This window comes from Galeopterus variegatus, unplaced genomic scaffold (assembly GCF_000696425.1).
Source record: "Galeopterus variegatus unplaced genomic scaffold, G_variegatus-3.0.2 Scaffold452, whole genome shotgun sequence".
In the NCBI taxonomy this organism is placed as follows: domain Eukaryota; kingdom Metazoa; phylum Chordata; class Mammalia; order Dermoptera; family Cynocephalidae; genus Galeopterus; species Galeopterus variegatus.
The window spans coordinates 393,381-411,553 of NW_007726563.1; the positions used below are offsets into that span (position 1 = coordinate 393,381).

An 18,173-nucleotide genomic window follows, 5' to 3' on the forward strand; every position below is an offset into this window, starting at 1 on the left:
GCCAGTGACGGGATCGCAGCCCTCGGTGTCGCGCCCGCACCGCGCTCAACCAGTGAGTGGACTGGTCTCTATGTGGGATCCGAACCCTCGGCGGGAGCGCCGCCGCACTTCCCAAGCGGTGCACTATAGCAGTGCGCCACCGGACCGGCCCGGAGTTTCCAATCTTTTGGGGAAAACAGGATTTATGCACAGGAAACATTGAGAATAATTTAGATTATTTTACATTCTTCCAGCAGAACATGAGGGTTGCACTTTCAAGGGCTGTGTTCCCTTGGGTGTCATTGATCTTTCTGGCTCTAAATTTCCCAGATCTTTCAATCCAACAGCTCTGGAAGCTTCACAGAAGAAGTGAGCCAGGAGGAGCTAGGTCTTGAGGGAAGGGGCTGGATTTGGAGAAAGGGGCAGGATGCCAGTGGTAGGTGATAAGGCCCTGAGGTAGGCTGGAGTGCTGGGGCTGAGATAAAATTGGATAGGGCAGCTGGGGCCTCTCAAAGGAGAACTTTAAAAGCCAGGCTGGTTGACTTTTAAATTTGACCTGATAAGCAGGTCCTTGGACTGGAGATGAAAGGAGTGTCTGTGAGAGATTAATCTGATGGCCTTGGGCCATTGATCTGGATCTATCTGGAAGCAGTGTGAAGACGAGGCTGTCTGGGAGGGTTTTGCAATAATAATATAGACACAGTCTTTCAAAATAAGGTTTGAAAACCCCTAGCAAAACTCCTTCTGCCAGTGGTATGATACATTGTGCATGGATTCTATGGAGTTCACTTTTCCTTAACTATATGTAATTTAAACCATTATTTTAATATTTACAATTAGAGCTGTATTTTGGACCAGAATCCAAAATGTACATAAATTTCTTGTTTTTTTTTTTTTAATAAAAAGATGGCCGGTAAGGGGATCTTAACCCTTGACTTGGTGGTGTCAGTACCACGCTCTCCCAAGTGAGCCACAGGCTGGCCCTAAAATGTACATAAATTTCTAAGGCAGAATATTTACACTTAAATTTCAGGTTTGCAGAGAGCAATTTTAGATTATGCTATCAGATTCCTGAGACAGATGCATTCCCTCTGCTCTGTTGTAAAGGGTTTACTGTGGTGGCACATTGGGAAATTTGCTAAAAGTCTACTGGAGGAATGGGAATAGTAGGATGTAAGGGAGTTGCAGGGACAGTTTTGTCCCACCAGGTTTAACTGACTGGATCAGGAAACCAAAGAAGGGAAGAAATCAAAGATGGCACTGGGATTTAAAAGCAGAGGACTCTCAAAAAAGCTGATGCTATTCACAAAAATGCACAAGTTGAGAAAGGGGTGGGAAGATGATGGCCTGCCTATCTTTATGAGGCTGACGCACTACCTTCTGTGCTAATGAAGCGCCTCTGCCTACCTTTAGAACATTGAGAATAGGTGGCCTTGCTAGTCCCAGGAAAAGACTGGCCAGGTTGGTCATGAAGAAGAACCAACACTTCTTGGTATTTCCCAGCCTTTGCTAAAGCCCTGGAAGTTCTGCCTACTGGCCTGGAATGTTTGGCGCTTTGCCTGGTTTACTTTTGATGTATCACCACTAAGTAAGATGTTTGTTGTGAGGTTTTAGTAGATGCCCTTTATAACCCTAAGGAAGTTCCTATCTATCCTTGCTTTGCCAAGAGTATTTTCCTATTATGAAAAAATTTTCACTTTTGTCAAATGCTTTTTTGACATCTGCTGATGTGATTATATGATTTACTTCTTTTAATCTGTTAGTATGATGAGTTATATTGATTTTTTTCAAAAATAATAAACTAAAAATAAAGTCAACTTAATCATAATATATTATCCTTTTTATGTATTTCTGAAATCAGTTTGCTAATAACTTGCTTAGGATTTTGCATCCATGTTTATATTAGTCCATTTCTCTTGCTTATAACAGAATACCTGAAACTGGATAATTTATAAAGAAAAGAGGTTTATTTGGCTCACAGTTCTGGGACAGCTGCATCTGGTGCAGGCCTCAGGCTGCTTCTACTCATGGCAGAAAACAGCAGAGCAGCCCGCAGATTCTAATTTATAAAGAAAAGAGGTTTATTTGGCTCACAGTTCTGGGACAGCTGCATCTGGTGCAGGCCTCAGGCTGCTTCTACTCATGGCAGAAAACAGCAGAGCAGCCCGCAGATTCAAGATCACATGACGAGAGGAAGTGAGAGAGGGTCAGCTGCATCTGGTGCAGGCCTCAGGCTGCTTCTACTCATGGCAGAAAACAGCAGAGCAGCCTGCAGATTCAAGATCACATGACGAGAGGAAGTGAGAGAGGGTGGGGAGATGCCAGGATCCTTTAAACAGCCAGCTCTCATGGGAACTAATAGAAGGAGAATTCACTCACTGCCCTCCACTCCCCAGGGAAGGCATTATCTATTCATGAGGGATCTTCCCCCATGACCTAAACACCTGCCAACACTGCCAAGTTGGGGATAAATTTCAACATGAGCTTTGTGGGGACAACACATCCAAACTCTATATCAATGTTCTTAAGTGTAATTTTGCTTTTACATACTGTTCTTGTTAAGTTTTGGAATCAATGTTACACTAAAAATGAGTTGAGAAATGAATTCATTTTTTGTATTCTCTGAAAGAGTGTATGTAAGGTTGAAATTCTTTCTTGAATGTTTGGTAGAACTTGCTGTTTGCTATTAAAGGTCTGTCCTTCAGATGGGTGATAGTAGAGAAGGGAACTTTTCCTTGAGGAGAAGTAGCTTAACCAATTAGGAAAATGTATTATATCACACATCACAAAAAGTCCAGAAGTAGGTGGTTCAGAATTGGTTAATTAAAAGCTCAACAACATCATCAGGGAGTGGAATTTATTCTGGTCATTCTTTCAGCTCCTTCTTTCATCATTGCAAGATGGCTGCAGCTGCTCCAGCCATCATAGCACAGTGGTTGAGAGTGTAGGTTCTGCAAGCCAAACCTAGCTCCAAAGCCTGTAGTTATGACAATTGGGCAAATTGCTTAACCACTCTGAAATGGGATAATAATAGTACTTTATCTCAGAAGTTTGATATTATGTAGATTAAATGAATGAGGGTTTATTTTTTTAAACTCTTAGAATAGTGCCTGGCACATAGTAAGCACTCTTTAACTATTAGTAAATCTTACTCCATTCTCACACAGGACAGAAAAGAAACTGTTCACCTCTTGTGCCCTATTTAGAGAAGCCCCTTAACAAACTTGCCTTCATACCTTATTGGCCAGAATTATGGCGGGTCCATTCCTAAACTAGTTGTGGAATTATCATGATTTGGTTTGGAGGAACTTAGATTCAACCTCCAAGACAAGGGAATGCCTAACCTCCCCTGAAACACAAGACCACCTGATAGCTCAACAAAATCTGGCCTCTGTCCAGAAGGAAGAAGCTGGGGTGGTGATAATGGGGGTCTGTTGGGTCACACAAGGAGGGGTGAAGTGGGAGTCCCCATCCCTACTGGTTTTTCATGGGATTCCTTGAGCACTCAAATAATTACCCCTTAGATTTGCCTAGCATTTCAGTTTACTTAGTGCTTTTTAACACATTCATTATCTCATCTGGTCCTAGAACCACCCTCTAAGTAGTCTTGTTATCCCCCTTTGACAGACTAGGAAACAGGCTCCCAGAGTCGAGGCACTTGCCCAGCTGTATTTATAGCTGGGATAGAGCCAGGTCCTTGGACTTGAGTTATAGTCTTCAGACTCAATGTTCTGACCTTTTATTCCTCTTCCATGAATTCCTAACTGTCCTTAACATGCCATAATCACAACTGCCACATCCATGTGCTGCTCGCTTTGCTATTGTCCACTTAAGATTTTTAAGTTTTTTTCTTTTTTTGTTCTTTTTTTATTTTATTTTTTTAAGTTTATTTTTTAATTGAACACATTGATTGCACATATTTATTGGGTACAAAGTTATATTTCAGTACATATATACAATGTGTGATGATCAAATCAGGGTAATTAGCATATTTATCATTGCAAAAATTTATCATGTTGGGCCGGCCTGTGGCTCACTCGGGAGAGTGCGGTGCTGATAGCACCAGGGCCACGGGTTCGGATCCCATATAGGGATGGCCGGTTCGCTCACTGGCTGAGCGTGGTGCTGACAACACCAAGTCAAGGGTTAAGATCCCCTTACCGGTCATCTTTAAAAAAAAAAAAAAAAAAAAAATTTATCATGTCTTTGTGATGAGAGCATTTAAGCTCCTTTCTTCTAGCCACTTGAGAACATACAATAAATTATTGTTAATTATTGATGCCCAGCACTACTGTAGACCATTAGAACTTATTTTTCCTATCTAACTGTAATTGTTTCCATTAGCCAACCTCTCCCTAGCCTCCCCTCCCCCCACCCACTACTTAATATTTTAAAACTAAGTTTTTCATGAAAAGGAAACTTGTGGGCCGGCCCGGTGGCGCACTGCTACAGTGCGCCGCTTGGGAGCACGGCGGCGCTCCCGCTGAGGGTTCGGATCCCACATACAGACCGGTTCCCGCTCACTGGCTGAGCGAGGTGCGGGTGCAACACCGAGGGTTGCGATCCCGTTGCCGGTCCCGGTCCGGTACGGGCGCGACACTGAGGGTTGCGATCCGTTGCCGGACACGAAAAAAGACAAAAAAAAAAAAAAGGAAACTTGATAGACTACCAGGTTCGATGTCTGACACATACACACATACAAGTTTAAAATGAGCACAAAATGTTTATTCAGGCTGAAAGTGTGGGCGCTGGCATGTGACTGCCTGGGTTCGAGTCCCAGGTCTGCCAGCGTAGCACCAGCACTTGGTCTCCACCCAGATGTCCATGACACTTACCATTCCAGAGTGCACCAGCCTCACTTCCAAGTGCCAGCACTATTACTTTGCTTGCCAGCTTGTTCTATCAGTCTGTTGTGGACTCCCACAGGGAGGCTGGAAGTTTTGGAGAATTAATCCTGCCCCCAGCCTACCCTCAACCAATGGCTGTTAGGAATTGGTGGACAAAAATCCCTGCTCCTTTGTCCCTCAGGTACTGTAACTTTGAGGTGCTTTTCATTGTCTCCCTGAGTTCTGAGGCTGAATTGAGTTCCCTTTGCCCACAGTGGTTACTTACTCAGTAATGCACTCTTTACTGGCTTCTGAGCCTTCCTGGCTTACTTACCCCCTCCCCTTCAGATGCTTGCTGGAATCACTTCTCACGTAAATTACTTCACTTGAATCCTTGTCTCAGGGTCTGCTTTTGGGGAACCCGCACTAAGACAGCTGCTTGCTAGCTGTATGATGTCGGGCATCACCTAACTTCTTTGTGTCTCTCTTTTTGTGTCTGTAATTTCAAGGTCCTAATAGCACCTAATAGCATAGAACACACGTGGTAAAGCTGTCAGTGCCTCGCTAAGAGAAGGCACTTCACAAATGGACTCTGTTATTATGATTACGACCTAAAATGCTCTGGTGTGCTACCAGGGGTGTTGTGCCACATTGAGACACCCCACTCCAGACCTCTCAATAAACTTTCCCTGGGTTCCTCCTTCCTGTCTCTCCCTTCTTACTCCCACTTACTCTCCGAGCTCCTGCAGTCTCACTTCTTCCACCATGGGCTTTTGCATGGAATTAAGGTGACCAGGACCAGCAACTCCCAGCACTCCCAGTACAGCCCACCCTTTCATCACATGCAAACCACCCTGCCCACCTCTGGTGGGTGTTGCAGATGCCCAGGTATAAGTCTTCTGTCTTAATGACATCTTTGGATCCCCCTATTTTGTAGGATCATCATACTCATGCACTTTAGACTGGAAGCTCTTAAAAGGAAGGCTTTTCATCTCTGACCCAAGTACCAGGACATCCTAAAGCCTGCCTGGGATGAGGGAAGGCTCTTGACAAGTGTGGATTGTTAATGATCACAGCTACCTTTACTGAGCACTTGCTATGAGTCTGGCACTGTTGTAGATGCTTTTCTGATATTAATCCTTGCATCCACAACATGAGGTTGGTGTAATTACTATCCCTGTTGTGCAGATGAGAAACCCGGGACAGAAAAATTATGTAACCTGCTTGGAATCATACAGCTGGCAAGTAGCAGAGCCAGGCACCAACATAATTCCAGAACCACTGTGCTAACCTGACGCCAGAGCTATCTGGTGCCTAGAATGAGGACTGCTTCCCAGCTCAGAGCCCGAAGACTCATCTCTCTTTGCCAGGTGTTTTTCTGTAGCAGGTTACCCTTCCACACCTGAGGCCCAGCTGCTTGCCTCACCCTTATCTGTGGAATGGAAATCTCAAACAGAATGAAAGGACAGGAAAGCCTCATTTATTCAGAATCCAGAGAGGCAGAAAGAGGGAGAAAAAGCAGACATGTAAACTATATAGGTTTTATTCTAATTTTATGAGAGGCTTACGTGCTAGAGATTGCAAACAGCTCCCCACCCCTCAGATCCAGTCCAAAGAGCATTATGTGTGGCTTGCAGAGCTGGTTTTTTTTTTTTTTTTGATTGAAGTAATGGAGATTTTGTATTTTAAGAAATATTTTCTCTGGGCAACAAAGAATATATGGCAGTATATAAGCCAAGAGAATGTATGCTACAGCTTACCATGGAGTAGCAAAAGTTGAGGTAAGCAGTACCTCCTGGCTTTGGATGGGACATATGCTTTCCACTGTGTCCAGCCCTAACTGTCCGCACCAGCCCCCTTACCACGTGCAAGTTATCATTTATCATGTGGCTTGTGCTGTTATTTTTCTTACATCCAATTTGTTTTACTTATTCATTCATTCAAAAAAGATGTATTGAACATCCACTATGAACCAGGCACCAATTTATTTTGGTGGGTGGTCGTGGAGCACACAAACTGTAACAGTAACAGAATATGTAAGTACACAGTATATTAGTGATCAGTGGCAAGCAGAAAAATAAAGCGACAAAAGAGCATAGGAAGTGTGAGGGCTTGGGGAGTGGCATTAAATATTTGGGAAGAATGACTGGGAAAGGCTGTAAGAGGAATGTGACTTTTGAATTAAAACCTGAATGCAGAGAGAAAATGAGCCATGTAGGTATCTGGAGGCAGAACATTCCAGGCAGATGGGACAGCAAGAGCAAAGAGAACATATATGCTTGGTATGTTCCAGAAACAATGAGGAGGCCAGTGTGGCCAGAGCAGAGATAGACAGTAGTGGGAAATGGGTTGGGGGTTAAGATCATGTAGAGTCTTTTGCAATCACCCCAAGTGAAATGGAGAACCATTACAGAGCTGCTGTGTTGAGACTAGACTGGAGGGGCAAGGGTGGATCAGGGATACCCATCAGGAGTCTACCACTGGAATTCAGGTGGGAGATGATGCAACTTAGGCCAGGTAGTAGCAGTGGCGACCAGGAAGGTAGCAGAGGAGGGAAAGAAAAGAAGGTGGATTCTGGAGGTATTTTGATCTGCTGATATGGGGTTTGAGAAAAATAGTCAAGAATGACAACACATGTTTGGCCTGAGCAATTGGAAGGATGGGGTTGTCATTTTCTGAGGGGAAGATCAGGCTCGTTGGGGGAAGGATTAGGATTTCAGTTTTGGAGTTGAGTTTAATGTACCTGTTAATATCCATGTGGGGTTGCCAAGAAGGCAGCTTCCTATGTGAAACAGAAATAGAAAAGAGGGCCAGTCAGCCAGCTCTGATTGGGTAGTGCTGCCTAGAGTGCTGTGTTGAGATTTTAAAGGCCCATCTAGGCTCAGTTCAGTATTGGAGATCAATAGTGAAGCCTGTCTTGGGAGCTGGATGGGTAAGTATTGGCAAACTCTGGGTGTAAGACATTCCATTGTAGAGTGGGAAGAAAATGTGAAAAATTCTATTTGTATGTATTTTTGTCTTATCATTTCTTAGCATCTTCTATAGTGTACACAGTGTATTAGAGTAGCAGATATGGACATAGTTTATAAATTGAATATTCTGTATATATTGGAAGAGTGCTCAGTTTTTACTGATAGGGATGGACAAGCAAAAAGTTTTGAAGATTACTAATGTGTGTATTCTACAAGTATAATAGATGCTCTGAATAGTGACCCAGAATACTGTAATTACCTACTGAAGAACTCGAAGAAAAAACTAAATTATGTTCAGTTTGGTTTAATGCTTCATTTTTTTATGGTAAAATATGCATTTAGACACATCTACCAAAAATGTTTAATCTGTGTCTAATCAGGAGAAAACAATAGACAAATCCAAATTGGAGCACACTGTGTAAAACACTTGGCTTTCAAAAATATTGATGTTATCAGAGATTTTTTTTTTTTTTTTTTTTTAAAAGATGACCGGTAGGGCCGGCCCGTGAGTGCGGTGCTAATAACACCAAGGCCCCAGGTTCGGATCCCACGTAGGGATGGCCGGTTCGCTCACTGGCTGAGCGTGGTGCTGACAACACCAAGTCAAGGGTTAAGATCCCCTTACCGGTCATCTTTTTAAAAAAAAAAAAAAAGACAATGCAAATCTTTATGTGAATTTTTTGAAGTACCCTCATATTAGTGTTCATTTTCTTTTCTTTTCTTTTTTTTTTTTAAAAGATGACCGGTAAGGGGATCTTAACCCTTGACTTGGTGTTGTCAGCACCACGCTCAGCCAGTGAGCGAACCGGCCATCCCTATATGGGATCCGAACCCGGGGCCTTGGTGTTATCAGCACCGCACTCTACCGAGTGAGCCACGGGCCGGCCCTTAGTGTTCATTTTCTAACTGTGCTAATTGTTTTGTGGTTGTGTGGGAGACTGTCCCATTTTTAGGAGACATAGGCTGAAATATTTCGTGGCAAGGAGTCACGATGTCTGTAATTAAATCTCAAATGGTTCAACAGAACAAACACATGAATTTAGGTAAGGGGTATGTTGGTGTTCACTATTCTTGAACCTTTCCTGTAGATTTGAAGTACTTCAAAGTAAAAAGTTGAGGAAACTAGTATTCATATATATTGATTTTTCCAATTCTCAGAATACTAGGAAATCCAATAATATACCACTTGTAGTGTACTAGATTGTTTCATTGTCTAGAACACTGTCTTCTTCACCCTTCCTGAAGCAAAGAACTTGCTACGTAGTCTCCACCATAGTAGCAATGACTGGCATTTTTATTTTCCAGGTGCCTTTACATCCATTGTATTACATTTATTATCATGAATAGTCCATATACATGAAGAAGTTTGTGCTTTGAAGTCCTACAAACTTAGCTAGCCTTTTAAAAGGGCTTACCACGTCCCAGGCGCTGTTCTATTTTTTTGTGTGTATTTTATGCAAGTTAATCCGTTTCATCCTCTCAGCCACTCTACAGGGGAGGTACTACTACCATTGCCATTTTTAGAAAAAGAAACTGTGGCACGGAGAGGTGGTATGACTTGTTCAGAGTCACACAGGGAGTGAGGATGGGCAGAGGCATGTGGACGCAGGCCCTGGAGTGTCCACCACACCCTGGACCGTGCGTTTAACATCACGAACCAGGTTATCTAAGTTTGCTAGAGCTGCTGTTCTAGGAGTAGGGCTTTTGCTGCCCAAACTTTTGCTTTTCTCAGAGGGTTCCTGGATACATGTCCATAGCAGAAAGAATACTCCTTGAAAGAGGGAATAATAATAATTACAGGAACTACCATCTTTGAACTCCTGCTCTGCACCAGGCACAGAGGAGTTGTTTCCTGCCTGTTTAGTCTTCAGAACACCTCTCTGGGGAAAGGGCTATTATTATCCTCATTAGAAAAAAAGAGGAAACAAAGATTCCAGCAATACCCTCAAAGTCATAAGACATGGAGCCGAGTTTGAAAGTGAAAGCGGTCTGACTCCAGATCCTTGTCCACCTCCCTGTTAACCCCCCTGCCCCCAGCCCCATGGCCAGCCAGCCTGGCTCCACCTGTCATCTCAATGGGTCTGAAGGTAACTGGGCATTGAATGTGGACTGCAGGGTGATGGGCCTTACCCACTGCCTTGTTCTTTTTTTTTTTTTTAAAAGATGACCGGTAAGGGGATCTTAACCCTTGACTTGGTGTTGTCAGCACCACGCTCAGCCAGTGAGCGAACCAGCCATCCCTATGTGGGATCCGAACCCGGGGCCTTGGTGTTATCAGCACTGCACTCTACCGAGTGAGCCACGGGCCGGCCCTTCCCACTGCCTTGTTCACCCTCTCTGTTCTCAGGTGGGGACATTTCAATGATAGAAAGGAGAAGGAAAAAAGCATTGTATTCTTCCTTGGGGCTTCTCATTTGGCCTGTGACATTCCATTCCCAAACCTTCTCTAATTTGCCATTTTATTGAATGACTTTTTCTAATTGAGTGTAACTGGGCAGAAACTTCTCACCATATTGATGCTGGTCATTGCTTTGTCTTGTTTTTGTTTTTGTTCTCCTTTTAGGAAAAAACAAGAGGAGATCCTATTCCTTTGAGGTGGAAGCAACTGGTGAAGTTCCCAGGCAGATTGGCTAGCCTCCAAGGAACTTCTTTGCCCTGGCCCTGCACTGAGTTCACCTGCCTCTCAGCAGCCAACCCTTGGCCCTGGAGGTCCAGGGTGACCCAGCTCTGGACATGGCATTCCCATCAGGGGCAAAGCAGAAGTATCTTTCATAAAGGTCTGCTCACGGGAAGCTCCCTTCCCCCGGTGCAGGTTCACACCCCAGCTTCCAGGACTAGACAACCTCTTTTCGCCCCTCCCTCAATTAATAAATCAACAACTAATAAATTGATACAGCACAAGAGGCAGTAGAATGAAGTGGTTAAGAGCATGGACTCTGTAGCCAGACTGCCTAGGTTGAATCCTGCCCTCTGCCACTTACTATCCGTGTGATCTTGGGCCAGCTTACTCAGCTACTCTGCGAATTGGTTTCATTTTCTGTAAAATGGGGGAATAATAGTATATTTCTCATAAGGTTGATGTGAAAGTGGAATGATTTAATATATATAGGTATGTACAGTGCCTGGAACATAGTGAGCACTACACAGAGGGTTGTTGTTATTGCTGGTGGTCACAGAAAGGTGCTAGGTCCTATACGTAGTCCCTGTCCTTAAGGAGAGGCCAGGATAGCATTAAAAGCCTATAGTTTGGGGGAGCTAAATAGACTTCACTGAGTTATTTAATGCCATCATACCTGTTTCCCATCTGAAAACAATTCTTAGAGGAGGTGAGATGGTAGATTGTAACCACTTTGCCCTGAGCCTAGCGCAGAGTTGGATCTCAGTGCATGTGAATTGTCTTCCTTTTTCTAGGAGCTCATGCTCTGGCTAGGAGGAGAGAGCTGGTCCAGAACCAGACAGCCAAAGCAGGACATGTGTAATGGGATATGTAGGAGTTTGGAGTCCAGAGGGTTGGTTTCTGTAGCTGGACTGTTCTAGGAAGGCTTCCTGGAGGAGGTCAGACCTGAGCTGGATCCTGGGAGGATGAATAAATAAACTGAGCAGAGAGGTTACTTCAGGTGTACGAGGCTGGACTGTTCTAGGAAGGCTTCCTGGAGGAGGTCAGACCTGAGCTGGATCCTGGGAGGATAAATAAATAAACTGAGCAGAGAGGTTACTTCAGGTGTACGAAATGGGGTGACCGGGGATAGAGGGGGGATTGAGGAGACAGGGAGGGCAATGACAGGACCTGTCCTGTTTTTAGAGGTGAGAAGGAGATTCAGCTATTCTTTCCTTTCCCATATCATTTTCTAATTGGAGTTTTCCCTGCTTTCTAATTTGTATCCCTCTTCCTATAGTTGAAGGCCAGTTTTCTCTGGAAATGGAGGGCAGTAGTTATTTCAGACTGAATGCACTTTTGGTGTCTTTATAAGGCTCCTTTATGGCTAATATTGGGGTAAAGACCAGATGAGGATTCTCAGAGAGAAACGACAGGAATTTTGAGGGCTAGTTCCCAGTGAAAGTTATTTGGTTATGAATGACCAAAATAAGGTATCATCTAAAATGCAAGAACTAGGCCCAGAGATGCTTATAGCAGGGAAGTGAATGAAATAAAAGACTGTTAAGTCAGTGCCATGGGACACACACTGGTTGATCATGTGGGAAAAATAAAGGTAGAGCCCCCTTCATATGATACACTGAATAAATGTAGGTAAAGATTTACTCTTTATTTTTTAAAAAAACACCTTTATTGTATGTACTCTTGAAAATGCATATTTTAAGGCCTCATCACACACTTGAAGAATGAGAACCCTTGAGGCCAGGGCCCAGGAATCTGCATTTTCAATAAGCTCCCTGAGTGATAAAAAAAAAATCTATAAATATTCCCTGTATTTTCTTCTAGTATTTATATAATTTTAGGGTGAGAAAGGCATGTTGCAAAGGCAGAAATCATTATGAAAATATTGGTAAATAAGGTTACATAAAAATAAACCTTATATTTTAAAAGGTTTATTTTAAAAAAATGTATATTTGTTAAAAAAAAAATCCACCATGAACCCAAAATTAAAGTTAATGAAAATTTTGATTTTGAAAAATATATGACAAAAAAAAACTTATGAAGAAGTGTAAATATCCTTAAAATATAATAAGCACTTATAAATCAATAAGAAAAAACAAATATCCCTATTAAAAAGTCAGCAAAGGACATGAATAGGTAAATTATATAAGAAATGTAAAAAATATACCAGAATAGATTTTTTTTATTACTAATAAACCACTTTTCATCTCTCCAGTTGGCAGAATTGTTTTAAAAAAATAGATTAGAGTTGGTGGAGTAGATTGGTTCAACCTTTCAGCAGGGAAATTTGGTAATAAGAACTGTATCAAAAGCCTTAGAATGTTTCATAATCTTAGATTGAGAAATTCCATTTCTAGAAATTAACTTACTTCTAGAAGTAATCATGAATGTGCACAAAAATATTACCACAAAAAAGTTTTACAGTATTGTTCCTAATAGGAAAGAATTAGAAACAATTTAAATTTCCAACAATATAAATTTGGTAAAATACATTATGATACATTCACCCAATGGGATACAATGTAGCCATTAAAAGTGATGTTGTAGAATATTTAATAACATGGAAAAGTGTTAACAGTATATTTTTTAGTAACGGAAGCTTACAAAACAGTTTATGATGATCCCATTAAAAATGTTTATTCATAGAACAAAGATTAGAAAAATAAACATTGACACGCTCTGGATGGTGAAATTGCAAGTGATTATTATTTTCCTTTTTGTGTGGCTTAACTGTATTTTCTAAGTTTTCCATAATGCAAAAGAACATTTTCATGATAAGAAAACTACAGTAAAGTTTATTATATAAAAAAGAACAATTAATTGAGAAAATGGTTTGCATATAACTTTTGTCTTCTATATATGTCATTTCTGTAATTACTTCCTTAGTGTCTCCTAAGTAGGGAGGTCCCCAGGAGAGGCAGGGATCCCCAAGGGGCTCCTATTTGGAGCATTATTAGAGGTCTGTGGCCTGCCTCTTGGTCATGTGGAATCCAGCTTCCCGGTAAACTACAAAGTAACCCAAAGTTTGGGAGGTGAAGAAATGGCAACTGATAGGTCTCATAGACTCTGAGCAAGAAACTCCTTCATGGGCTGGCCGGTTAGCTCACTTGGTTAGAGCTTGGTACTTATAACACCAAGGTCAAGGATCTGGATTCCCTTACCTGCCAGCCGTCTTCCTCCACCCCACATCCCCCACCCCCGAAAAAACAAAAAACACTCCTTCGGAGAGGATCTAGTTTCTCCACCCATATTTTCCCTAAACAGAAACTAAGGCCGACTTTAAGGGCTTGTCCAAGGCCACACAACAATTTAACGACATTGTGAAGCCTTGAATCCATGGCCTTTCCTTTCTGTTGTATTTTTGTAATATGCTGATTTAGATCAAAGCTTCTCATACTTAAAAGTGCACAGGAATCTATTTAAAATGTAGATTGTGATTTAGCCAGTCAGGGACTTTCTAACCGCTCCCAAGCAATGTTCATGTTGCTGATCTGGGGAATTACAGTTTAAGTAGCAGTGGTGTAGAGCACAGAGTCTGAAGCAAGATAGCCAGCTTCTCAATCCTAGCTCTGCCAGGAACTAACTGTATGATTATTACAGTTATTGTGCCTCAGTTTCCTCAGCTGTAAAATAGGCATAATACCTAACAATGAGCTTTCGAGAAGATTTAATGTTATTACATATTAAGTGCTTTAGAACAGCGTTCACTAAAAACTAGCTATTATTTATCACATTCCGTAGAACAAGCAGCTGGTTAAGTAGGTTTTTATTGTTGTTTGGTTTTGTTTTTGTTTGGCGGCTGGAAAGTATGGGAATCCAGACCCTTGACCTTGGCGTTACAACACCGCGTTCTAACCAGCTGAGCTAACCGGACAACCTCAAGTAGGGTTTTGCCCAATAAATGAATGAATGAACAGAGTTTGGAGAAAAATTCTTCCCTGGACGACTAGTCAGAGAAGCAATGGGCGGGCCCGTTGGTGGGGAAGAGGCCCACCTCCCAGAAAACTCTCTCCTCTGGGCTGTCAGGACAGCGTGGACTGCCCAGAGTGCCCGGAAGCCGGCCGGCTTGCGCCCCGCCGGCCAATAGGAGCGAGGGGCCGCGCGGAGGGAGGGGAGAGCGCGTCGCCAGCCCTTTCCGTCCGGGTCGCCGGGGCCCCGCCCCCGGGACGTTGCGACGTCCGAGCATTCCTTGGTTGCTACATCCTCGCGAGGGGCGGGGCGCCTGTCAGGGAAGCGGCGCGCGCGGGCAGCTGGCTGGTTGGGGCTCCGCCGCGCAGTGCCAGCGCCAGCGCCAGACCCGCGCCTTGCGCTCTCCGGCCCGCCGCCTGTGTTCTGCCTCGCGAGCCCTCAGTCCCGGCCTGCCTGTGCGCTGCCCGAGTATGGAGTTGCTGTGCTGCGAGGGCACCCGGCACGCGCCCCGGGCCGGGCCAGACCCGCGGCTGCTGGGGGACCAGCGTGTCCTGCAGAGCTTGCTCCGCCTGGAGGAGCGCTACGTTCCCCGCACCTCCTACTTCCAGTGCGTGCAGAGGGAGATCAAGCCGCACATGCGGAAGATGCTGGCATACTGGATGCTGGAGGTACCACCCGGACGGGTCCCCCTCCCCCGCCGCGCCCGGCTCTGGGCATACTGAGGCCGACCTGTCGGGACATCCTGGTGCCAAGAAAGATCTGCAAGATGCTCCAGTGGCCCAGATTCCCCGGTCTTGTCTTTTCACTCGGACACCCTAGCCGGCTGCCTCCATGGTGTCCCCTTCCCGTCCCCAACACTGATTGTTTCCTTCTGACTGTGACCGCCACTCATTTGGCACCCTAGCTAAGTCTCTCCGGGCCGGGAAAGCGGGACAAGGGCCACCCTCTCCCCTCCGGTTTCTCTCAGTGTCTCCTGCTTCCCTCCCCCGCCCGGTCTCCTCAGGAGAGCGCGCCTGGAAAACCCTGGGCTCGGCCGCCCCCGCCCCGGAGCGGGTTCCTGTGTCTGTCGCGGGGTTCTGGCGGGGAAGGCGGGGGGGGTGGCGCGCGCTGTTCCTGCCGACAGGGAAATGAAAAGTGCGGGAGGCAGCGGCAGGAGCCTTCTCCCTTCCCCTTGGGTGTGTGCAGTGGGTAGACGTAATGGGGGTAAGGCCTCAGCTTCTGGCTACCATGGGGGGTGACCCTTCGGCCCGCTTCCCTTCGTTGGGGGAGGGGAGTCTCTGTTGGGAGTCTTTCCTAAGGAAGGGCGCCTCTGCTTTACCCCCCACCCGGGGGAGAGGGGAGGAGGCAACGCAGAGGAAGTGGGGGGCGTCACCTTGGGGAGGATGCATCCTCTGTTATTGGTCCTTGCCACTGTCAGGAGCTGAACCTCTCCCGTTCATGCTCCCTATTCCACCTCCCTTCAGCGCACCTCCTCTGCCCTTAATGCTGCTGTGTTTCCCATGCTCCTGCCCCAGCAGTGACTGTGCGCCCTCCCCCAGGTGTGTGAGGAGCAGCGCTGTGAGGAGGAAGTCTTCCCCCTGGCCATGAACTACCTGGATCGCTACCTGTCCTGCGTCCCCACCCGAAAGGCGCAGTTGCAGCTCCTGGGTACAGTCTGCATGCTGCTGGCCTCCAAGCTGCGGGAGACCACGCCCCTGACCATCGAAAAACTGTGCATCTACACCGATCACGCTGTCTCTCCTCCCCAGTTGCGGGTGCGTGTTTTAACACCCCCTCCCCCAACACATACTATCTCCCCACTTCCCAGAAAAAGGAAAGCTAAGACCTCAGAGGCTTTCTGCTCCCTGGGGAGGGAGCAAGACAAGCTGAGTCTTTTTTGGGAAGTAACTGGGGTGGGACAAAAGGTGGGGCAGTGTGGTGTGATGGTCAGGGTAGCCACAGCCCAGTCTTGAGTTGAAGGCATGAACTAAACTCCCTCCTCCTGACCTCCAGGGGATGCCACTCCTTCCTGGTCTTTCCCCCAGATAGCAACAAGTCAAACTGCATGTCTACACTCACTAGTACTTTGCCTCTGGGTTTACACAGCCACCATGAGTTATTTATTGGCAGCAGAAGGGCATGCCTGCACACCCCCACTGGAGTGGGGAAGTGGAATGTGCTCCATGTGGGGGAGGGGGACTGCCTTGGTTGAGTCTTTATCCTCATTGGACTTTGTGATAGAAAAGCCTCCCGGAGCAGATTAAAGCCAGGCATTGATTGCACTAAAGAAGGGCTGAGGTGTTTCATCCCATCTTCTTTCCTTCCCCTTATATCCCAGAAGAGACAACTTCATAATCCTCCCTTCCCTTTCCTCATTCTGAGGAATTGGAGCAGCTGTTTTGGGCCCAGTGGAAACATCTCTCCCTTTCCCCCTTAGCCAAAGGCCCCAGCTGAGGGACAGACTGGGAGCGGAGCTGCAGCTGCTTCCGATGTGATAATGATGCTCCCTCCCCCAGTCTGCCCACTCCGACCAAGGTCTTTCATAATCCTGTGGGGAGCTGCTGTCACTCCTGTGGTTTGGGAAGTGGCTCCCTGGGCCTCTTGCTGGGAACTTGGGCTGGGCTCCTCCCTGGTCAGGGCAGGAGAGTCACTGGTTCTGCCCTGCCTCAGAAGGAGCCTGGGGAGGAGGTGGGAGAGCTTCATGGATCTAGGAGAGGTTATTTAGGGCATGCAGATCACCTCATGGGAGGAGGGGAGGAGGGGAGGGCGGGCCTGGGGACAGGGTGGGTGAGCTGGCACCTTCCTCCACCTTGCTCTGTGGCCGGCCAAGTCTTCTCCTGACCCTGAGAGCAGTCTTTGGGCCCCATCGCCCAGGGAGGAGGGCAGCAAGCAGGCTGCTGGGATTGGCTGGCGGGGAAGCCAGGGTACTGGGGCCCCAACTGCTGTGAGTCGAGGAACAGGATTTCTCTTCCTGCCAAGTAGCTCTCAGAGATGGGAGTAGGAGGCCGGAGTTGGGAATCTGGGAGGCCCCACAGCTCTTTGTGATGAATCTGGTAGTTTTTGGCAAGTCTGAAGGTGGAGCTGGTTTCCAGTGCCAGGGAGCAAGATGTTTTTGGAGGGGTTGGGACTGGAAGGTAGAAGGGGACTTCCTTTTTGTGAAAAAATTGGGGTGATGTATGTGCCTGTATGTGAGGAGAGTTTTTCAGAACAGGCATAAAGTACTCTTCCCCCACGCCCTCTGCCTGAGTTGTGGGTGGAGTGTGCTGACGACTTCCTAGGACACAGTTGGAAGGGACCTCAGAGAACTCCAGTGGGTCTAAATCCTTGTGCAGCAGAGAAAGTTGAGGCCCAGGAAAGGAGGGAAGTCTCCTGACTGAGCATTGCACTGAGCAGATAGGGTAGAATCTGGACCTTCAAGCTAGACCAGGTTGCCTTAAAAGCCAGGGATGTGATGGATGCTGCCAGCCACTGCAGCTAATCACTCCCAGGGTTATGTTCTCCGCCAAGTAGGGCTGGGATTCTCAGGGGTTGCCTGGATACACGGGACCTCATGCCTCCCCATAGGGAGAGCCCCACTCTCAGTTGCCTTCCAGATATTTCCTTGGAAACTAGGTGCTTTTTATTCACTCCTGAGTTAGTTTGGCTACTGGGACAAGCACTGGGAGTAGAATCCTTGCTTCTTTGCCTCACTTCTTCTGGCTCCAGGCCAATGTGTTTTCTGTGGGGCCCTGTTAGAGGCTTGGGGCTGATTTGAGAGGCTGAGGCCAAGAGAGGGACAGCTGTGGCTGGGGGCCTGGAAGAGATTGGGTGGAGTTGCCATTTCTGTTTCAATAAAGAGTCGAACCCACGAGTTCCTTCCTGAGATAAAACAATGAAGAAATCCTCATGCGT

At 45.9% G+C, this 18,173-nt stretch overlaps 1 protein-coding gene across 3 annotated transcripts in view; it reads left to right on the top strand.

The window, feature by feature from the left end:
- The window catches only part of CCND3 (cyclin D3), a 107,327-nt gene that overhangs the window by 85,921 nt on the left and 3,233 nt on the right, over nucleotides 1–18,173 (top strand). The window contains exons 2-3 of one of the 3 annotated variants that reach the window (XM_008568916.1): nucleotides 10,341–10,554; nucleotides 15,842–16,057. In XM_008568916.1, the coding sequence (XP_008567138.1) occupies nucleotides 15,887–16,057 (171 nt within the window). In that variant the 5' untranslated portion in view covers nucleotides 10,341–10,554; nucleotides 15,842–15,886. Of the gene's footprint in view, nucleotides 1–10,340; nucleotides 10,555–14,600; nucleotides 14,972–15,841; nucleotides 16,058–18,173 lie in introns of those variants that run through there. The other 2 variants (XM_008568915.1, XM_008568917.1) reach the window with 2 other exon arrangements.